Source organism: Panthera uncia, chromosome C2, assembly GCF_023721935.1.
Source record: "Panthera uncia isolate 11264 chromosome C2, Puncia_PCG_1.0, whole genome shotgun sequence".
In the NCBI taxonomy this organism is placed as follows: domain Eukaryota; kingdom Metazoa; phylum Chordata; class Mammalia; order Carnivora; family Felidae; genus Panthera; species Panthera uncia.
Genome location: NC_064810.1, coordinates 91,284,089 through 91,307,838, shown reverse-complemented (window position 1 = coordinate 91,307,838; position 23,750 = coordinate 91,284,089). Strand labels below are relative to the sequence as shown.

At 35.8% G+C, this 23,750-nt stretch overlaps 1 protein-coding gene and 1 pseudogene across 9 annotated transcripts in view; one reads left to right on the top strand and one right to left on the bottom strand.

Annotated features, from left to right (window-relative positions):
• Window positions 1–17,368, top strand: part of ECT2 (epithelial cell transforming 2) — a 63,783-nt gene extending 46,415 nt beyond the window's left edge. For 4 of the 9 annotated variants that reach the window (XR_007457321.1, XR_007457320.1, XR_007457317.1 and 1 more), the window contains 4 exons: window positions 10,023–10,130; window positions 11,353–11,499; window positions 13,203–13,470; window positions 14,758–14,845. Coding sequence is in view for 4 of the 9 variants with exons in the window: in XM_049628561.1 (XP_049484518.1) it covers window positions 10,023–10,130; window positions 11,353–11,499; window positions 14,758–14,847 (345 nt within the window). In the remaining 5 variants the exon portion in view is untranslated. Of the gene's footprint in view, window positions 1–10,022; window positions 10,131–10,663; window positions 10,786–11,352; window positions 11,500–13,202; window positions 13,471–14,757; window positions 16,113–16,409 lie in introns of those variants that run through there. The other 5 variants (XM_049628561.1, XM_049628559.1, XM_049628558.1 and 2 more) reach the window with 3 other exon arrangements.
• On the bottom strand, window positions 3,987–4,843 carry LOC125921163 (phosphatidylinositol N-acetylglucosaminyltransferase subunit P-like; annotated as a pseudogene).
• Window positions 17,369–23,750: the final 6,382 nt, after the last annotated feature.

The window sequence follows — 23,750 nt, the reverse complement described above, 5'->3', positions numbered from 1 at the left end:
ATACTTAAATGTAAATAGTTAATGGAAAAATTTCCTTAAAATACAATCTATTGAATTACTAGCCACAAGATGGCTAATAATTCTAGAACTGATGTATAAAACAGCTAATGAAAAAAATTTCATATAAGCTAGCCACAAGATGGCAGCAAACGTTTAGCAATGTCCTGATTAAACAGTAATGGTGAGAGTGGGCATACCTGTCTTGTTCCTGATCATAGAGGAAAAGCTCTCCAATTTTCTCTGTTGAGGATGGTATTAGTTGTGGGTCTTTCATATATGGCCTTTATAATATGGAGGTATGTTGCATCTATCCCTGCTTTGTTAAGGGTTTTTATCAAGAATGGATGCTGTATTTTGTCAAATGCTTTTTCTGCATTTATTGAAAGGATAATATGGTTCTTATCCTTTCTTTTATTGATGTGGTATATCACGTTGATTGATTTGAGAATACTGAACCAGTCCTGAAGCTCAAGAGTAAATCCCACTTAATTGTGGTGAATAACTTTTAACATACTGTTGAATTTGATTTGCTAGTATCTTGTTGAGAATTTTTGTATCCATGTTCACAGGGATATTGGCCTGTAATTCTCCTTTTTGGTTTTGGAATCAAGGTAATGCTGGCCTTGTATAAAGAGTTCGGAAGTTTTCCTTCCATTTCTATTTTTTTGAATAGTTTGAGAAGCCTAGGTATTAACTCTTCTTTAAATGTCTGGGTAGAATTCCCCTGGGAAGCCATCTGGCCCTGGACTTTGGTTTGTTGGGAGATTTTTGATTACTGACTCAATTTCTTTGATGGTTATGGGTCTGTTCAAATTTTCTATCTCTTCCTCTTTCGGTTTTAGTAGTTTGTGGGCTTCTAGGAATTTGTCCATTTCTTCCAGATTGCCCAGTTTGTTGGCAAATAATTTTCCACAGTATTCTCTTATAATTGTATTCCTGTGGTGTTAGTTGTGATCACTCCCTTTCATTCATGATTTTATTTAGTTTTTGTTAAGTCTGGCTAGGAGTTTATCAGTTTTATTAATTCTTTCAAAGAACCAGCCCTTAGTTTCATTGATCTCTACTAGGTTGTTTCTGTATCATTTATTTCTGCTCTAATCTTAATTATTTCCTTTCTCTGCTGGCTTTAGGCCTTATTTGCTGTTAACTTTTCTGGCTCCGTTAGGTGTAAGGTTAGGTTGTGTATTTGAGACTTTTCTTGTTTCTTGAGGTAGGCCTGTATTGTATATACTTCCCTCGTAGGACTGCCTTTGCTGCATCCCAAAGGTTTTGGACTGTTGTGTTTTCATTTTTATTTGCTTCCATGTACTTTTTTATTTCCTCTTTAATTTCCTGGTTAACCCATTCATTCTTTAGTAGGATGTTCTTTAACCCCAGTATTTGAGGGTTTTCCAAATTTTTCTTGTGGTTGACTTCAAGTTTCATAGCACTGTGATCTGAAAATATGCATAGTATGATCTCAGTCTTTTTGTACTTGTTGAGGGCTGATTTGTGACCCTGTATGTGATCTATTCTGGAGAATGTCCCATGTGTACTCAAAAAGAATATGTATTCCATTGCTTTAGGATGAAATAGCCTAAATGTATCTGTTAAGTCCATTTTGTCCAGTGTGTCATTCCAAGCCAGTGTTTCCTTGTTGATTTTCTGCTTAGATGTTCTGTCCATTGTTGTAACTGGGGTTTTAAAGTCCCATACTATTATTGTATTATTTCCAAAGAATTTCTTTGTTATTAATTGATTTATATATTTAGGTGCTTCCAAGTGGGGGCATAAATATTTACAATCGTTAGGTCTTCTTGATGGATAGACCCCTTAATTATGATGTAATGCCTTTCCTCATCTCTTGTTACAGTCTTTGGTTTAAATTTTAGTTTGATATAAGTATGGCTACTCTGGCTTTCTTTTGACTTCCATTACTATGATACATGGTTCTCCATCCCTTCACTTTGAATCTGCATGTGTCTTTGGGTCTAAAATGAATCTCTTGTAGGCAGCATATAGATTTTTTTTTTAATCCATTCTGATACCATATGTCTTTTAATTGGAGCATTTAGTCCATTAACATTCGGAGTGATTATTGACAGATATGAATTTAGTGCCTTTGTGTTACCATAAAATTGGTGTTTTTTGTGATGTTCTCTGTTCCTTTCTAGTCTTTGTTGCTTTTAGTTCTTTTTTCCCCAAAGAATCCCCTTTGATATTTCCTGCAGGGCTGGTTTAGTGGTCACAAACTCCTTTATTTTTTTGGAGTGGGGGAGCTGTTTATCTCTTTATTCTGACTAATAGCCTTGCTGTCTGAAGTATTCTTGGCTGCATATTTTTCCCATTTAGGACATTGAATATATCTTGCCACTCCCTCTGGCCTGCCCAGTTTCTGTGACAGATATGCTGCAAACCTGATCTGTCTTTCCTTGTAGGTTAAGGATGTTTTTTCCATGTATAAACTAAAAAAAAAATAAATTAAAAAAAATTGCCTTTTCCATATCCCAAGGCCCAGGGTCAGGGGGAAGGCGCAGAAAATAAACAAGAAAAAAAACAAAGGAGGCTATATCCTTTTTCCCCTAGAGCTGAAGCTTTGTAGCACTCTATGATCAGTGGACTTGGTGTGTGAGAGGGGTTTGTGCCAGTCTTCTGGGGGTGGGGCCTGCTGTGCTGACTCTCAGGTGGATTTGCCCTAGTGGTGTAAGTGGCTCTGGCCTCCACTTGGTGGCACTGATTTGCTCACTGAAGTCAGTCAGTCCTGATAGGCGGGGTGAAAATGGAGTTGCCCTGCTCTCTCATCCCCAGAGCAGGGAGCTCAAGCCTGCCACTCTTCATGAAGCCCTCACAGAACAATCTCCTGTCTCGTGTCCCGGTTTCCACCAGATCCCCGCCTTCACCCTGCCTGCCTCTGAGCTGTCCACCTGCCAGGCAGCACAGCATGTCTGTATTTTATCTCAGGTACATGGCTAGGTTTCAGAGCTCCAAATTTTGGAGACCCATGCTGATCCTTTGGGGGAGGGTTTCACTGCGCTGTGGCTAGGTCCAGCTTGTTCCAGAAATCAGTCACACCACTGCGCAGCAGTTTGGAGTTTATGATAAAGCACAGCTGAAAGCTGGTACCAAGGCTTGCTGCCCTCAGTTAGCATTCTTGTTCCAGTGTTAGTGAACAGGTCAGCTCAGTGGCACCTCCTGGGTCTTTTGTTCCCAGAGAGGCCATGCCACCTTTCCCAAATGCACTCCAGGCAGGGGAACTGCTTCTCCCTGTGCTACTCGGAATCCTCAGAGCACGTTGCCCACTCCTAGGTCTCTGACCTCATTTCCTACTGGAACATGGCTAAATTTGCCAGGTGCAACACTGGCGATGGTGCAGACATCCAAAACTTCAGGCTCTATGTTCTACTGTTTATGAAAACTAGGGGTATTCAGCCCCTCTCCTTTTCCCAGTCATTGGTTTTGGGGAAGAGTGTTTCTTGTGAAATTCCCTATGTGCAATTTCATTCTTCTTTCTCTTTCTTTTTCTCTTGCTCTTCTGTCTGTGATCAGGCCTCCTCCCCATTGCAGTTCCCGCAGCTCTTCTCTCTCCACCCAGTTCAACTCTCTATAGCTTCTACCTTTCTTAATGAGGCATTTTTTTTCTCCTCCAGTTGTACAGTTTTGCTCTCTGCCCTCAGATTGATTTCTTGGGTGTTCGCAGTGATTTGATGTTTATTTAGCTGTTTTTGAGGGACGAGACAAGACTAGTGTCTCCCTACTTCTTGCCATCTTAATCGAAAGCCTCCATTACTACTTTCTAATCTTGAACTTGGCAGATTTGTTTTCAGAACTAGTCTTAGGTACATGTGGATTTGGGGCTCATTATTATGTTGAGTAAATCATGAAATGTTTTTAGAATTATGTTAGTATGTTATTAAAAATTAGTTTTTGTTATGGTATAATTTTATTTTGGAGATTTAGAAGAATAAGGTTTTTTTGGGGAGGGGTTTCTTACTTTTACTGATAATTATTTTTTTTAAAAATCTGGTATATGGTGATGCAATATTTTATTTATTCTGTTAATAACTAATACTTGAGAACATTTGTAATATTAATGGAAATTAAGAGAAGTTCAACTTGTTTCTTACATTTCAACATTGGATATTAATAGAATCAAAATAATTATGGTCAAAATTAATACATCAAAAACATAATACCTGCTTGGTGTTCGTCTACGTACAATTAACTTTTTTGGCATAAAGTTCTTTGGCTGCAAGAAAGAACATTTGGTTTACTTTACTAATAGGAATATCTTTCTTTCTTTCTTTCTTTTTTTTTTTTTTTAATGTTTATTTTGAGAGTGAGAGAGAGAGTAAGCAGGGGATGGGCAGAGAGAGAGGGAGACAGAGAATCGTAAGTAGGCTCCACACTCTGTCAGCATAGAGCCAATTACAGGGCTTGAACTCACAAACCATGAGATGATGACCTGAGCCAAAACCAAGAGTTGGAAGCTTAACCGGCTGAGCCACCTAGGTGCCCCATGGAATATATCTTAATGCTGGGATAGCCTTTTCTTGGTATTTCTTCTGCCCTTGGTTTTTAGCATAGTTATCTGTGATTGTATGAATGGAGTTGAGTGGAAAGGTACTTTTCATGTTTATTCCAAGTAAGTGTACATAACCAATTACTATAGGAATAAAGAGGTAGATGGGCAGTGCAACTGCACAATATTTTTGAGGCCAGTAGGTTAGTAAGTCTAAGGAGTTTAGCCAAGATTCGGGAATAAAATCCCATATAATATATAGTATGAAGCCAAATTGGGAGCTTAAAAAAGAACAAAGCCACAGATCACTTTTTCTGGCAATAGCGATGGTGAATTTTCCACCATTTTCCCTGTGGCTTTAACCACTCTCAGTGCCCAGTCCCCTGTGCAAGCGCTGGTCTGCAAGGCTCAGGGGGGCAAGAAAGGAAAAACTGAGGGAAAGGCCAGGTTGCAACAGCACCCCTAGAGTAAAAATTTTTAATATTTGGAAGAGAGAATGGGAACTATTAATAAGAAAAGGAGAGTAATAGGAAAAAAACTTGGGAATATTGAAAACAAGTTTCCCCTATTTAGAGTTTTTGTCTGTGATTTGCCCTATTTACCTTCCCCTATGGAGAGAGAACTAAAAGAAGTGCTTCATCTTTACATCTTAGTAAACAGCTATATTGTCTTCTCAGCCACCAGAGCTACATAGATGTTTACCCTTTCAGCCATTCTGAACCCAGAGCCTTCTAGAAATGTGAAAGACCTCCTATCTATCTACCCTCATCAAATCAGAAGTAATTGAATATGAAATATGAAGCCATCTGCTCTCTTCAGTTCATATGGGGTTATTATATACTTAATAACAGTTAAGATAGCAACAGGAAAGACCGAGAGTCTCTTTTCTTTATTAGCAACTGCTTAGGGATTTAAATTTCAGGGGCCTTTATTATTAAAAAAGCATTTCATCAAAATTAAACACACTTGGAGTTGAGTTTCTTTATATATACATTATACATTATGCATCTAAAAATTTTATTCAATGAGTAAATTAAAGTTTACCAGTATTTAGTTTTATATTCATATTATGAGTTTTACTAACTTAAATTGAACAGTAATATTTGCACATAACGAAACATTAAATAGACGAAAGTGTACTGCAGTAAAACATATGCACCTGTCCCACTGTTTTCAGCAGTGCCACTTTTGATACTTTCATCCCTCTTTCCAGAAAGACCAGTGTAGACACACGCATTTCTTGTTAAATGTATTCCTAGCTAATTTTCTCTTTGTAATTCTATTCATAAATGAGATATTTTAGCTAAGTTGTTTTCTAGTTTTATATGCAGGTTAATCTTTGATATGTATGTTAGTTTTGTAACCACTGTTACTAAATTAATTCTCTTACTGTTTCTAATTGTGTCCCACCTAATTCCATTGTATTTTTCAGCATTTAATTTTTTAAAAAATGTCATAGGCTGACCAATTTAGCATGAGCATTGATGAATTACTTTGTGTTTTGAAATCAAAACATCATGAAGGAAAATATATTTGTGTCAAAATATCCTTTTTATGAATTTGTCTCTATCTAGGACATAAAAGGCTTCTATCAAATAACTTTTAATATACATTTGTTGATTGAATGAAAACCAATTTGAAATGAAACTAAAATTGAAAATGAAATGAGAACAAAATCAAGTTTATAAAACTAAAGTGACAGCTGTGCTTAGTTTATGGTGTAATATGTATAGCAGTGTAGGAAATGTGATCCCTCTACTGTAAGATGTAGGAAATCTTAATAATGCAGAGCCTTGCAGGTGTATGTGAATGAGGATGGGGGAGACTCGGGGATAGACAGAGCTTGAATCACAGTCCCGACTGCTTTGTTTCCCATGGGTTGTCAAGATATTTTACTCTTCAGAGTTATTTTGCAAATGATTATCTAGATAATTAACAGGAATCAATTGAAAAGTATTAGAACTTGTAACAGTTTCGTTTAAGTAACCAAATAAAAAATAAATACACACATATCAATAGTTTTTCTCTATGCTGGCAGTAACCTACTAGAAAGTGTGGGAAATGGAGACCCCACTTCCCAGTAAAGCTTGGTGTGTAGATTTAGGAAATTTTAGTATAAATCTAGGAATAGCCTTAAAAGAAATGAATGAAACCTATGTTAAGAAAACAATATACTTTACAGTGAAATCCATTATGTTCTTGAAAGAGAATGCTGGCTGGCATAAAGATGTCCATTCATTATAGTTTTTATAAAATCCTACAGGAAATTTCTGGATTTTGACAGAATGATTCCAAAGATAATTTTTAAAGAAAAAGCAACAACAAGAAAAGTAGAGAACAGGGGTGCCTGGGTGGCTCAGTTGGTTAAGCATCTAACTTCTGCTCAGGTCAGGATCTCACTGTTTGTGAGTTTGAGTCCTGAATTGGTGAGCTCAAGCCCTGCTTTGGGTGAGACCCGCCCCTCCCTCCCCCCCTCCCCCCCTCCCTCACCCTCCCCCCCCTCCCCCCTCCCTCCTTCCTTCCTCTCTCTCTCTCTCTCTTCTCTCTCTCTCTCTCTCTCTCTCTCTCTCTCTCTCTTCTCTCTCTCTCTCTCTCTCTCCCCCCCTTCCCCCCCCCAGGCCCTTCCCCCCTTGGCCCCCCCCCCCCCCCCCCCTCTCAAAAAAAAAAACAAAAAAAAAAAACAGTGCTTCTTTTATGAGATATTACATTATATTTTTAAAGTTACAATGATGCGAACACAACTGCACTATTAAAGGTGGATCAATGGAAAGGATACATGTCCCTGAAATAAGAGTTTATTGTATGATAAATGTAGTACTTTAACAATTTAATAAGATTGTTAACCTATGATGATAAGATAGTTGGTTAAATACTTAGGGAAAATTAGATGTATATCCTAACCTTATATCTACATAAGTTTATAGGTAGATTCAAGAGTTGAAAGTGAAACCATCTCAAAAACCTATAAGAAAATGGAGATGTAGGTGGTGAATGTAGAATCTGGTTATTTGTTTTTTTGATGTTGAGTTTTGGGCATTTGCTATATATTTTGGATACTAATCCCTTCTCAGATATATCAGATATATGATTTACATTTTCTCCCATTTTGTGGGTTGCTGTCTCCTATATTGAATGGTGTCTTCTGCATATTTACCAGTTTATATGAAATCCAATTTTCTGGCTTTTGTTGTTGTTGTTACCTCTGCCTGTGGTGTTGTGTTCGAGATATTGCTGCTAAATCCAATGCCTTGAAAATTTTGACCTCTGTGTTCCTTGTCTTCAAAGGTTTTGTAGTTTTAGTTCTTATATTTAGATCTTTGATCCATTACAAGTTAATTTTTGTATATGGAGTAAGATAAGGATCCAGCTTCATTCTTTGGCTTGTGGATATTTAGTTTTCCCAGCACCATTTATTGAAAAGACTGTCCTTCTCCTGTTGAATAGTCTTGATGCCCTTGTCAAATCATTTGACCATATTATATGAGGGTTCATTTCTGGGCTCTCTAGTCTGTTTTATTCCATTCTATTCTGTTTCTTAGGACAGTACCATATTATTTTGATTATAGTAGTAGGTTTTTAAACCGAGAAATTTAAGACTTCAAACTTTGTACTTTTCCCCCCAATATTGTTTTGGCTATTTGGGGTCCCTTGTGATTCTGTATGAATTTTGGAATGAAATTTTTTTTTTTTGCAAAAAATATTGGGATTTTTGTAAGAATTTCATTGAAGCTGTAGATTGCTTTGGGTAGTATTGACATCTTAATATTAAATCTTCCAGTTCATGAACACAGGGTGTTTTTCCACTTATTCATGTCTTTAATTTTTTTCAGCAGCATTTTACAGTTTACAGTATATGTCTTTCATCTCTTTGACTAAGTTTATTCCTAAGTATTATATTTTTTTGATGTTGTTATAATATTTATTTCTTAACAAGAAGAAAGTAGAGGTACTTTTTGTTCAAAAATAATGAAATAAAATTAATTCTCATCTAATCAGAAGAGACTTTTATCATTTTTTCATTAATAGTAATATCTTTGAGTATCCAATGATATGGAAAAAAACAATAACATACAGCGAATTGGAAAATACAAGATATAAAACTGAATAGAATGACTCCAGTTTTGTTAAAATAAAACATTTCGTGCATATAGAAAAATATATGTAAGGAGTATGTTTAAATGTTAATAGCAAACAGTCACTACATTTGTGGAAAATTTTATTTTTAAAATTTTCTTCCAAATTTTTTATAATAGATGTGATTTTTTTTTTAACTTAGAAAAAAATTGTGCGTTTAAAAAAAGGCACGGTTACCTGAATGGGGTTAGATAAGCTGTGGACTCATTAGCAAATGGATGAAGTGGATTGAGAGGGTCTAGAGCTGGCAGGGTGGATTTGCTTGTTTTAAGAAAGTTTGGCAAAACCAAGCCTGTCTATGTGGGTGTCAGTGGTGAAGAGCCAAAAAGCAAGCATTTATAATTGTAGAATATAATATTTAAGGCTGTTTGTAAAGGAGCTTAACATTTTATTTCAAAGGACTACTATGCATTATCTTGTTTTATGATTCCTGTGGGTTAATTACACTAGATATTTTCTACGTTTTGTAGATGAGAACATTTCCAGAAAAACCAATATTCATAGGGTTGTATAAAAGTCTCTCTAGCCACAGAATGACAGTGCTGGAGGATAGTCTTAATAGTGCTAGATTAGCGGGGGAACTTGCCGATGGCCTAGATTTATAAATTTAAAGGGCAAATTGGTATAGAAATATGCAAAAAACCTTTTTGTCTAACCTGCTTTTTTTGAAAAGCCCAAATGTAATTTGAGCAAGTGATATTTTGGGTTACTTGCAGATTAGTTGTCTCATTTAAGGTTAATTTTGACCAATGGTTCTTACATGAAATCTTTGACTCCTTTTAGAATGTAACATGAGCTATGAGCCCACTCCTCAGAAAAATGTCCTTTGCATTTATGCATACACAGAGATTTGCACATGATTTCAGGGAGGTTGCATACCTCCTGATTTCTATCCATTGCCACTTCTAGGAGCTCTTGATCACAGGTTTAGAACCTCCAATTTAGAATCTACCTAGATGTTAATTGAGGAAGAAAGGAAAACGTAGGAGAAAGTCTACGTTTTAATTTTAGATAGATTATCTCAAGAAAATTGTTTTTGATACTGGTTTTACAGCAGGCTTTATGCTTAGACATTTGTCCACTAAGTTTCTAGCTTGTTGGTTTTAGTGTTGTTAAAAAGATTTTATACTGAGTTCTTTTTCCAGTTGCTTTGGTGTCCATGGTCCTTGCAATGAATTTTTCATTTAGTAAATGCTAATTTTTTACTATCCTTAAATTAGTACATTTCAGAGTAGAAATTATGTGAAGCATATAAAAAATCTTGAGTAACTTCATTTATATATACTTCCATGTGTATATATATGGAAGGTTTGATTTTAGAAACAGTCGTGTATTTTTATTTTCTATTTTACTTATTTTAAAATAATAAAAAGTGTTATATTTTCAACAGGAGAATCTTATTTACAGTGCTGATCCAGAATCCTTTGAAGTAAATACTAAAGATATGGACAGTACATTGAGTAGGGCATCTAGAGCAATAAAAAAGACTTCAAAAAAGGTGAGTCATAGTGAGCTTATTATTTAATATGTCTCCAAGATGTATTTTTCAGAGTATATTAAAATTATATTGCCACAGACATCAGTGTAAGGATAGTCTGTATAGCAGAGCTGTTTTCTTGGTTCTAGGAAATGGCCCATAGAGGTAACAAGTTTTATTCCAGCATGTTCTATAGCGCTTGTTATCCCTTCCATTGATAGTGATACTTCTGTGACCTGTGCTTCAGTAGAAATGTACTGATGGTGGGGCGCCTGGGTGGCTCAGTCGGTTAAGTGGCCAACCTCGGCTCAGGTCATGATCTTGCAGTCTGTGAGTTCGAGCCCCGCGTCGGGCTCTGTGCTGACAGCTCAGAGCCTAGAGCCTGTTTCGGATTCTGTGTCTCCCTCTCTCTGACCCTCCCCCATTCATGCTCTGTCTCTCTCTGTCTCAAAAATAAATAAACGTTTAAAAAAAAAAAATTAAAAAAAAAAAGAAATGTACTGATGGTGGCTTAGATGCAGATATGTGTGCACTCATCTTAAATATTGTCTCAGATATTTTTCAGCAAAGGGCACATGACAGAGTCAGGAGACCTCGGATCTATTCCTGACCTTACGTATGTTTCAGTCTTCTAATGATGAAGATCACTTCCCTTCTTATCAGAGTTGAGGACTATGTAAGAATGTTGGTAATGGGCTTTTAAAAAGTAGAACTAGCATTTTAATATTTTAAGCAAAATTTGCTGCCATCATCTGCTAAACTTACAATTTTCTGTTGTTTGCTTTTGAGGGGAGGCTTTCTCCTTTATTTAACTATCTTTGTATCTCCAAGCATTTAATGTGTATGATATATAGTAGATAAACATGCTGAATAATGATTCAGTGAGCTCCTTCACTTTTTAATAAATAAATTGAGGTTCGTGTGGCCTTGGGTTAGAGATTTCATGAGTAAATTTTAGCAAAATCAGATAAAAACCCAGATTTCTCCTCTTTGCAGACCCTGTTTTCCCTCCTACCTTTTTTCTCCCATTGACTATGGTCCTTTATGAATGCAGAATGGAATAGTCTACAGTATACTACCACAACTTTCCACTGTTTTGTCCAAAGAGATTCTAATTCTGCCATATAATCTTTGTAGAAAATCTTCATGTGTATTTGGCTTTGTTTATGTTCTTACCAGTTATATTAGATTTATTAGGCTTAATTTATTAGGCTTAATTAATTGTAACTTGTTTTAACTGTAGGTTACAAGAGCGTTCTCTTTCTCCAAAACTCCAAAAAGAGCTCTGCGAAGAGCCCTTATGACATCCCAAAGCTCAGTGGAGGGAAGAAGTCCTTCCAGCAATGACAAGCATGTAATGAGTCGTCTGTCTAGCACATCATCATTAGCAGTAAGTGACTTTGATCTAATGGGCTAAATGACTTACTCACATTTATGGAGTTGGTATGGAGTTTGTTAACTTTTTGAAGATGGAAATGTTAATACCTCTATTTTTTTTTTTAATCTCTAAACTTCTAACTTGTTTATTGGGTAAAGGTAACTGAGAAAAACTTCACTTAATGAACTAGAGACATAGAGTGTAGTTTGATATGAAATTTTATTGGGATTGAGATACATTAAAAAACCTCTCAGAAAAGAAACCTATTTTAATGAGTCCCATCACTTTAACTCATGTAAATAATGATGGTTCTGTTTATGTAGATTGGCTCCAATAAGATAGCAGAGATTGAGGGTTTTTTTTAAAAACCTAGTTCTGTGACAAGTATAATATAAACTCTGAAGCTGAAGGATGATATGGATTCTAAATTCATGTGTATATTTTTAAATGTTTCCTGAATAATTCAAATTTCTAGTGGTGTTAGATGTATTTGATATTTAATATTGGGGACATTTCTAACATTCTAAGTATGTGAGTGATGTATTTGTTCTTTGTAAAATTATTATTGATCTAACCTACTAAGGTTAACAAAAGCAAGTAACACTTCTTTTTTTTAAGTTTTGGTTTTTTTTTTGTTTTTTTTTATGTTTTATTTTTGAGAGAGAGAGAGAGAGAGAGTGAGTACCCGAACATAAGCAGGGGAGGGGAAGAGACAGAGAGCGAGACATAGAATCTGAAGCAGGCTCCAGGCTCTGAGCTGTCAGCACAGAGCCCGACCCGGGGCTCAAACTCACAAACCTGTGAGCTCATGACTTGAGCTGAAGTTGGCGCTCAACCAACTGAGCCACCCAGGCGCCCCAAGTGACTCACTTCTTAGTTGTGTGTCCTTCAGCAAGTTTCTTGTTCTCTTATCTTCATTTTTGCAGCTGAGAAAAAAAGAGGTTAATAGTACTTAACCATATAGTGCTATTATAAGGATTAAATACACACACATACACACACATATATATATGATGTGATTTTATATGAGAGGCAATTTGAATAGTGGTTAAGAGCATGAACTCTGGAACTCACATGTTCAAATCCTGGCTCAGCTATTTGCTAGCTGTAGGACTTTTGGCAAGTTATTTAAGATCTCTCTGTTTCAATTTCACTATTAGTAAGATGAATTTAAAGTAGTAGCTGCAAGGATTATATAAGTTAATATATGAGAAGTGCTTTGAACAGTACCTGGCACATCATGAATGGTCTAGAGTTTTATGAGTGGTCACCTCTTATATAAAATTTATAGATAAGGTACATAATATTCAATAATTCTTATTTTTTTTAAAGCCAATTAAGTCTTGGTTAATACATCAAAGACTTACAGTTGAATCTATGAGTATGTTTATAAAAATTTTGGATGAAGGTTAGCCTTCCAATGGGAGCGAAGTTGTGCCTGATAATATGAATTTGTGCAAAGAAATTTGATAAATGAAAATGAATTAAAATGGACAAAATACAGTTAGGCCAAAGTACTATCCCTTGTTTACTTCCTGCATCTATAGTAACTATTATAAACATTTCTCTTCAAATGAATATAATTGGACTTTACAGAAAATTTTTAGAAAATTATTTATAGTTTTGTCACTCCTATGTAGATAATATAAGAAGTACCTAAAATATCTTTAAGACATTCATGTCCTCTTCTCAATTGCTTATTTCTGTTCTAACAGATTGCCCATTTTGTTTCCACAAGCAATACAGTTGGATTTACTAAGTATGCTTATGTACAGTGCTCAAACTCTACTGGTGGGCGCTCTCAAAACTCCTGGTTTTGATCTGTACGTCATTCTACCTCACAAGCTAGCTTTTCAGAGATACTAGACGGAACTGTTGATTTTTCAAATTTGCAAAAAAGTCCTATCCAAGTCATCTTTGACATTTGTGAAGAATTAGGAGATATGCCAGCCAGTAATGGAAACAAGCCTCGTGAAGTTTAATGTGAGCTTATTAGCTATTTGAAATGTGTATTTGTGAAAAAAGAAAGTATTCTTTCTTCATTGAATATTAGGTGGGTGGGGACTTTTGAATTCACAACTTTATACCTTCTTTGAATCCACAACAGTTTAGGCTTATTAGAGTTTGTGCTATGTGTTATGTGTATTGACACATAAAGATATTTTTTGCTAGGTAATTTACTCTTAAGTCCAGAAAAAAGTCAATCCCATTAGAAATTTTCCTGTTTATGAAAATGATCATTTTAAAGAATAGTAATAATTGTGATCTAAAATGGATTTTTATTCCAAATCTGATTCTTAATCTTAGATTTATGGCACTTACATAAAATTTTGCTTTTTAATATGGCAGATCATAAATGTTTCACCTAAAAATAAAGTAAGCTTTTATACTATCTACTTAAATCATCTTTGTTATCACTTGAATGGCAGTACTTTACCACCCCAGCTCTTTAAGCACTACATTTTACTACCTTGTTGATGAGAACTTACAGCCAGCTACCTGTGGACTCTTAGTATGGTTAGCCATTCATGTATGTTAAAATAAAGTAGTAGCTTTCTTTAGAACTCATTTTGATTTATACCCACTCTTAGATTTTGGCTGTTCTTGTGCATGTTTTTTTGTTATTGTTGAAAATTCTGAGGATATTTAACTTTGACCTCTGAAACCATAAGTTTAGATAGCTTAGTAACTTAATCTCTATTATAAGAAGTGCTGCTATTTTGCTTTTTATATGGAGCAAACTTATACACATACACACACACACACACACACACACACACACACACACACACACACACCTACCTATGTATGGGTTGCGCACATGATACAGACTCTCTAGGAGTGTATGACCTTTAATCAGAGAGAATTATTTCTCATGAAGTAATTTCACTCCTCTGAATTTTGCTTTATGATTAAGAAGAAACTACTAGGGTTTGTTTTTTTACCTCAAAAACTTACTAATTTATAAACTTTTAAAATAACCTGAAGTTATTTTAGTACCTTCCTAGCAGTAAGCCAGTATCTATTCCATTTGAGTTAATATGTAGTTAACTAGTCCATTTTTTTTTTCAGAATGCTAAAATAGTTTTATCTTTTCTCCCTATCCCCCTCCCCTAATTTAAATTCTTTTATTTATTTGAAGAGTTTAGAATTTTCAGATGTTTTTCAATTAATTGTATTAATTTTAAAATGATATGCATGATCCTAAACTGTGTTATAATTTTTTAAAAGAAAACTTTTAAGTATAAAATATTTGTCTTGTTTTTACAGGGTATCCCATCACCCTCCCTTGTCAGCCTGCCTTCCTTCTTTGAAAGGAGAAGTCATACTTTAAGTCGATCTACAACTCATTTGATATGAAGCTTAAAAAATCTTAATTTAGAGCAACTTATAAACACTTCATACTTAAAAACTGACTTAAATGGTACTTGTCATTAGCACTTGGTGAAAGCTGGAAAGAATGTAGGTAACACTAAACTATGCCATTTGATTTTCTTCTTTAAAGTGTAAGGTTAACCTCTTACATTTTTGTAGGTAATTCATGTAAAAAATTATATTGATTTTGATGTAATTTTTCTCTTCCCTCGAGTCCTTCATTCAAAGACCAATAATTTAAGTTATTCACGATATTAGTAGCTTTGCAACTTGATAACAGTAAATAAATTTTATTGGTGGATGCGAAATACCGCTGTGAATCTCTTTGTATATAGTGTCAATGAATGAATTTTTGGAAATACCTATTTGTGTATCTCAATTTGTGAAGAAATTAAGTGATATCACAGTACTTACTAGATAAAAAACCACAGATTCCTGATTAATAGTGGGGACTTGTTTCACATGTGCTATTTGAAGTAGTTGTTTAACTGCTTCTGTTGCAGTTTATTTTATTCTCAAGTGTTTTCGAGATCTAGAGTAGATTTTTAAAGATTTGCTCTTATTAATAAGAATAATGGTTAAAGGAGATTGTTTCAAAATACTTTTGCAAATTGAGATAAGGACAGAAAGATTAAAGAATAATGTATATTTTGTCAAACATGATATTAGGGTATACTTATAACTTTTTCAGAGACCATATATTTTCGGTGATTTTAGCCACTAGCAAATCTTCACTTAGTTTGATAGTGTGTGAAATTTTATTGTGAAGGATAAGACCATGGGGGAAGTTGTGGGATAGAGTGTTTATACTTTTTATGAAATAATTCTAAAGTTGGCACCAGTTTTACTAATTTGCTGTAAAATACATAGATATGTGTATGGTCTACCTTTTATTTTGGTCCTATAATTAAATGTAAAATCAAAATACATTTATTTGCTGTTGTAAAATATTTTTCAAACCCTGATGTTAATTTTCACAATAGTTTTTGTTTTTTTTTATAGTCAGTGATAACAAAATAATCAAGTTCCTATGAATAAATGCACTTTTAGTTCCTATCTGTAGGGAGTACTGCAAACATTTAATTGTCATTTAACAATTTCAATCATCTCCTTTATTAGTATAACTGACTATATAGATTTTTTTCTGTGCCACATATTTGCCATTTTTAAATAGTAAATGACTATTGATGTATTTTAAAAGCAGTGTATTAGTAAGAACTTTGTAAATAAATACTTAAAACTCAAGTATATTTTGTTTCATGTTTTAAACAATTCCTTTACACAGATTTTCATAGGTCGGTATGAATGCTTGCATCTACCTCTGCTCTCATATATTTGCTTGCGTATTTATTTACCTGTTCCTTTCTCCGTTAATATTTTTGACCATTACATCTACTGAGCTTTATGTAGGATGACAGCTTTTAATCTAGAATCTATTTTGCAGAATGGGTGTAGTGAATCCTATGATAGTTTATATAAAATTTTGTGTTTATGTGCATGTATGCATTTTTCTGGCGGAAATTACACAGCTTTTATCATTTTATTAGAAATGGAGCTGTGATTCCCTCCAAAAGTATGGTGTTTCCAGTGAGAGAAAATAACCTGAGATAAGGCATGAAGGTGGAAACGTTTTGGATGAACACAGGCAAAATATTAGCAGGTAGTTAATTTTAACTTCAAAAGGAATGCCTCTAGTTTTTCTCATGATACCTGCTCTACAACTAGTATTTTTGTTATATCCCCGTTATCAATTAAAGACTGTTTGTATGGGGGTGCATGGGTGGCGCAGTCAGTTAGGTATCCACTTTCGACTCAGGTCATTATCTTATGATTCGTGAGTTCAAGCCCCACATCAGGCTGTCAGCACAGAGCCCACTTCACATCTGCTTCTCTTTCTGCTCTTTCTTCTCTCTCTCAAAAATAAATAAACATGAAAAAAAAAAGACTGTATACTTAATCTGTTAAGATGCTTTATCATGTATGGATATTAAATATAATTAAGCTTTCCTTCTCTATTGAGAACATGTTTTATTTATTGATCTTTAATCAGTTGCATTACAGTAATACATTTTGTAATGTTAATCTATTCTCGTATTTGGAGGCTACACCATATAATTTTCCACATGAGGTATTAAACATAGAACCATAACAATAAAGAATCACATTTATGAAAGAGATGTAAGAAAATGTTAACTATATAACAAATTTGAAAATCTGGAGGACCTAGACAAAGTATAGCCAAAGTTGACTCAAGAGGAAGTAGAGAATTCTAATGGCCCAATAAATAGCATAAGTTAAATATGCACTGCTAAAAAAAGATGCAAATTCCAAATGATTTTAAAGCTGAGTGCCAGCATTTAAAGACTACTTAATGTATAGTAATAGTCATACTTTGCAGAATTAAAAAAGATTGTCGGCTATCCAGTTCATTTTGTGAAGTTAACATAAACTTTATATTAACGTTTTAGAAGGATAATGTAAGAAAGAGAAGTACTGATTAATTTCAATTATGAATATAGAAGCTAAATTAAATAAATTATTAACAATTAAGTCTAGAAGTATAATTAAAATAACAGTCCAACCAAATATATGACCACTGGACTGATTAATAAACATGGTAAGTCTAGATCGACATAATGATCATGGTAAATGGAACATACTTCTCTTGACTGAAGGAAGAAGGATCAGTCGTGTGACATACAACATGATTACAGGATAATGGTGCATTACATTGATTTGAAATCTGAATATATCCTCATCTATTGCTTTAGCCTTCTTAGACTAAAACAGTTTGATTCAAGTTTATATCTCAACTCAGTACCATTAGGGAGCCAAAATGGGAATCAGTTTCCTAGATGGCTGCAATATTAATGCTAAAGAGCCTTTTGAATTGTTTTAGGGGTTTTACTGCATCAAATAGTGTTCTTTCAAGAATACAAATGTGGTTCAACATTTGGAAGTTTACCAGTATGACTTATTGACAGTTTATAGGAGAAAAAAAAAAATGACATCAATATTTTCTATAAGGTCATTTAGTAAAACTCAGCCACTGTTCTTCATAAAATTCCAACTAAGGACTTTTGGGCAATATGACTAAATACATTCAGAGTGGGTGTCCTTCTAATAGAAAAATTAAACGTTTATGAAATATTTATTTACTTAGGAAGCAAGTGCAAGCAGGGGAGGGGCAGAGAAAAAGAGAGAGAGGGAGACAGGATCCTGAAGCAGTCTCTGCGCTATTAGCACTGAGCCTTAGCAGGGCTTGAACACACAAGATCGTGATCTGAGCCGAAGTCGGTTGCTTAAACAACTGAGCCAGCCAGGCTGAAATATAATTTAAAAATAACTTTAGTGTATAACTGAGGTTAAAAGAAAAATATGGAAATCTCCAGGTGTGGGAAATTGATAGAAATCTAAGCCAATCAATCAAATAGAGGTTTGTGTTTGTGGTGTGTAAATGACAAGTTGTGTCTAGAATGTATGTGCATATACAAAGGGTTAAGAATGACCAATCAGTTGAAGGAGTGAGCGAACTTACTCTATCAGAAACAAGGTTTATTATAAAACTAATAATCAGGGGCTCCTGGATAGTTGAGTCAGTTAAGCGTCCAACTCTTGGTTTTGGCTCAGGTCATGATTTCACAGTTTGTGAGATCAAGCCCCTGCGTTGGGCTCTGTGCTGATAGATGGAAACTGCTTGGGATTTTGTGTCTCTGTCTCTCTCTCTCTGCAACCCCCCTTCAAAATAATAAACATTTCACAAAAATAACTAGTAGTCAAGACAGCGAGATATTCGAAGGCTCAGTGCACTGAGCACAAATAAATTAATGGATCATAATTGAAAACCAATAAACTAACAAAAGTGGCACTTTAAAACAGTGAACACAGTGAACACATTATTCAATAAATGGTGCTGAGGAAAATAGGTATCTTTTGTCTTTAAAGAGAAAAATCTAATATCTTCACACTCTATACAAAATGAATTCCAAGGGAATTAGAGATGTAAATATGAAACGTGAAACTATAAAAATTTTACTAGATAATATAGGAGAGTAATCTGTCTGGGGCTGGAAAATGTTGCTTAAATGTGTCACTATGTTTAAGATAATTATAGTAAGAAAGACTGATAAATCTGCATTAAAATTAGGAACTTCTTGTCCTGAAAAGACATCATTAAGAGCAAAAGTCACGGAGGAGATGTTCACAATACACATAGCTGATAAAGGACTCATCTAGAAGTGGATTATAAAGAACTAAAAAGCCAAAAATATTAGACATCCCTGTAGGAAAACAAGCATTTCATAAGTGAAAAAATGAAGTGGTTAATATTGCTGGATCATATGGTAGTTCTATTTTTAACTTTTGAGGTACTTCCATTCTGCTTTCCATCGTGGCTGCATCAATTTACATTTCCATCAATAATTCACAAGAGTTGGCTTTTCCCCACATTTTTACCATCTCTTGTTATCTTTTACCTTTCTGATAATAGCCAATTCTAACTGGTATGAGAGGATATCTCATTGCATTTAAATTTGCATTTTCTTGATAATTAGTGATGTTGAGCACATTTTTATACCTGTTAGCCACCTGTATGTATTTGGAAAATGTCTATTCAGGTCCTCTACTCAGTTTTAATTGGATTGTTTTCTTTCTTTGCTATTGAGTTGTATGATTATACATTTTGGATATTACCTCATCAGCTACATGATTTGCAGATATTTTCTTGTATTCATTAGATTGCCTTTTCATTTTGTTGATAGTTTCCTCTGCTGTGCAGAAGCTTTTTCATTTGATGTGGTCAAAGCTTGTGTATTTTTGCTTTTACTGGTTGTCTTTGCTTTCAGTATCAAATCCAAGCCTTACCAAGACCAGTGTCAGGGAGCTTACCACCTATGTTTTCTTCTAGGAGTTTTATGGTTTCAGGTCTTCCATTCAAGTCTTTAATCCATTTTGAGTTAATTTTTTGTGTATGTTGAAGATAGAGGTCTAGTTTGATTCTTTTACATGTGGCTCTCCAGTTTTCCCAACACTGTTTATTGAAGAACCTGTCCTTTCCTCACTGTATAGTCTTAGCTCCTTTGTTGTAAGTTAATCGACCACATATGCATGAGTTTATTTGTGGGCTCTTCATTTCTTCCATTGAGCAATGTATGTTTTTATGCCAATGCCATACTGTTTGTGTTACTGTAGCTTTGTAATATAGTTTGAAATTGGAGGCCGGGGGTGATGGCTCCAGCTCCATTCTTTTTCAAGATTCCTTTGGCTATTTGGGTCTTCTGTGGTTCCATATAAATTTTAGGATTGTTTCTTCTTTTCTTGTAAAAAAATGCCATTGTAATTTTGATACAGACTGCATGATGTCATGATTGCTTTGGATAGAGTGGACATTTTAACAGTATTAATTCTTTCAGTCCACGAGCATGGAATATCTTTCCATTTATTTGAATCTTCTTTAGCTGCTTTTATTAATGTCTTGTAGTTTCAGTGTACAGATCTTTTACCTCCTTGGTTAAATTTATTCCTAGATACTTTATTCTTTTTAATGCATCATTCCCTCCTTTTATAAAAAGCCTTTCCTCCTTTGGCTTTTGTGTCACTACTTTTTTCCCTGCTACCTGTTGAGCTACATCTCAACAGATCTCTTTAAGTGCATAAAATAACCTTTTCCCATCCTTTATATGTAGATGCTCCCCAAATAATCCATCTTTGGTTCTTATTTCTTTGTTTCTTACATACACTATACTATTTTATGTATGTATGTATGTACGTATGTATCTCTATCTCTACATCTATGTCCATGTATCTATAAAACTGTATCTATTTATAATACATCCCCTGATTTAAAACCATCTCACGCTTTGTAGTTTTAAATCTGAGGTCTCTTCTCCTTCCTTCACCCCTGTAATACTGCTTTTTTTCTCTACAGCTTTCTGTGAATGGCATTACCATCCACACTGTCACCTGAGCCCGACACCTGAGAATCATCCTATGTTTTGGCTTGTCTCTCTTATTCTTCATAGTCAGCCAGCTGATCCCACATCCTTAGGGTCTTATAAATGAATCCATGCCCTCATCTCTATTCCAACTGTTATGCTTTATTTCAGGCATACATGACTTTCTCCTGGATTTATGTGGTAATCTAATCCACTCTTAGCTTCAGATCCGCAAAAGCAGAATGTGGAACAAACAAGACTTGTATTCAAGGTGGTGGTGGTGGGGGCGGGGGGGGGGGGGGTTTGTTGTTTTTGAGGTGGTTTGTCTTGGGGAGTAGCAATGAAGAAACAGAGGGAAAGCCAACACAGTTTGCTTTATCAAGTTGGCCACTTGATAAAGTGAAAAAATTTTATTTGTTGTGTGAAAGGGGGAAGCACTGATTCCTCTGCTTCCATCCCCAGTCTTTTTAGGTTAGGTTTCCAGCAGTTTCAGGCAGCATGTGCATGAATGTCAAGCAATTTTGACACCACAAAGCCTCAGAAATGGCCTGGGGCAGAAGTGAGGTAGGTAGCACATACTCCAGGAATGGCTTCAGTAAGACAGAGGGGTTTTGAGGTAGATTAGGAAGTGTCTGATTTCCCTTCTCACTGATATTTTTCTTCTCCTTCTGTGGTCCATCCTTTAGAGCCAGAGTAATCTTCCCAAGCCTGTTTAAAACGTTGTGATGTCTCTGCTAGAGACTTCCAGAAAAATGTAGGCTTCTTAGCATATTACAATGGTCCTCCCTTTATGATCTGCCCCCATTCTACCTGCTTAGGGCCCTCACTCACCACTTCCTCTAGGAAACCTTCCCAGAACATTCCTCACTCTTATTCTGGCTCCTTATCTATACTGTACCCTCTTCCTAGAATGCCCATCCTCTCCTTTTTTGCTGAAATATTCTCTCCTTTAAGAAGCCTTCCTTGTCACTCTATATCTCAGGCTAGGTTAGTTCCCCTTCTGCATGTTCTAGCAGCATTCTGTGTTTGTTTGCCTTCATCACAGTACTTATATTTTGTTACTTTTCGGGGGTCGAATTTATCTGTTAAACTAGATTGTCAATTCCTAGCACAGAACCTGACAGGTAACAGATGCTCACTAACTTGAAATTGTTCCAGTATATCGGGGAAAGTGCACCAGCTATATCACTGATGTGAAGAATAACCACATTCAGTGTATGTCTAAATACCTTTGGGGTTTTAGTTCCTCTCAGCAGGTATAAATTGAACATGTTCCTGTTAGCTGTGCCATAGGAAGATGCAGATTGTAAACATCGTATGGAAGAGTGTTAGGTAAAGCGAAGAGAAAGGGAGCAGCTCTGACGTGCTGCAGTGGTCCAGAGAGCAGTCTTGTTGTTCCTGATGGAAACTGCTTGGCTGATCGCCTGCCTGGAAGAAGCGAGAAAGCTGATGACCTCCGTGGCAATCCATCGGAGGGAGTGTTTCAGCCATCCACATACACTGCCTCCACATGCTGAAGCTAGAAGAGCAGCCACAGGAGCCTGGATGAAATCGGGCTGCGGGCCAGGATCATTTTTGCAGAGTTTGAAAATGTGACATAAGGCACTAATATCGTACCTCCCCAGGATTTGAGCCTCGCTGCCAAGAGGAGTGGCGTTGCTGGAAATAACCCTGGGAAAGTGTGGCAGAGACCTGGGAAAATATTGTAGGCTGTGAGATTATTTTTCACTTCCAAATAAATCTGCCAGGCTGAATTCATTTGCAAAAGAATAGATTAAGCTTGATTTGTTTGGCTTTTGTGGTTTCAACTTCCCTAGAATTAATTCATGCCAAATTCATTATAACTTTATTTTTTTTAAGCAAAGAACTGTATAATTTTCTACTTGATTAAAAAATAATAAATGCTTATACTATTTCTGGTTTTAGTGTTTCTAATGGTTACTTCCCTAACTTTAAATAATAGAAAACACTGCTGTTTCTTCAACTGTCAGCTTTAGGCATTATTTGTCAGCTGAACTTCTGACAGGCTGAAAAATACTTCATCTATGTAAGCCCCCAGCTTCCACCTCCACTTTAAAACAGTTGTTATTTTTGTTTTATTTCTTTATTCTACCAGGTGGAACAGCATCTCCTAATTCCCAATGATTGTAGATAATATTAAACGTATGGGGTGCTTACTGTATGCTGGGACCCATTCTAAATACTTCATTAACTCATTTATCCTCACACTGGACCTAAGAAATCAAGATGATTTCCCCCATTTTCACACATGGAAACTGAGGCACAGAGCAGTTATGTAACTTGCACAAGGTTACAAGTTAATAAGTGGTAGTGCTGGGATGACCTTAATATCTGTGCTATTAATTATTAAGCTCTTCCCACAGAGGAAGCTCTTAGAATGCCTGCCTGCCTTCCACCCGGTCATATCTACTAACCCCCCCCCTCCCCCCCCCCAGGCCTTACCGCTCTTTTTCCTTTTCATTCCCCACACATCCTGTTCACCTATAGCGAAACATTAAATTCTTTTTACTCAGTGGCTCTTCTCCCCGCAGAGGAAGCCCTCGTACCCTCGTGCGCCTGAGTTCTGGACGTGAAAGTGCAGCTCCCCCAAGCCCGGGCGTTGGAGGTGAGAAGGTAGTGCAGATGGTGGGCGCGCTGCTTCGTCTGGGGCTCCGTCGTGGCAGGTGCCCTGGGACAGAGGGCTTCATGGAGGACGCTGGGGGCTGGTGATGCAGGTGGAGAGCATTAAACAGGCCGCGCTGAAATTAACTAGATGGTGTCAAGATGGTAGCAGTTACATTCTGTCACATTCTGTTAACATTTAAAAAAAAAATTTTTTTTTAATGTTTATTTATTTTTGAGACAGAGAGAGACAGAGCATGAATGGGGGAGGGGCAGAGAGAGAGGGAGACACAGGATCGGAAGCAGGCTCCGGGCTCTGAGCCATCAGCCCAG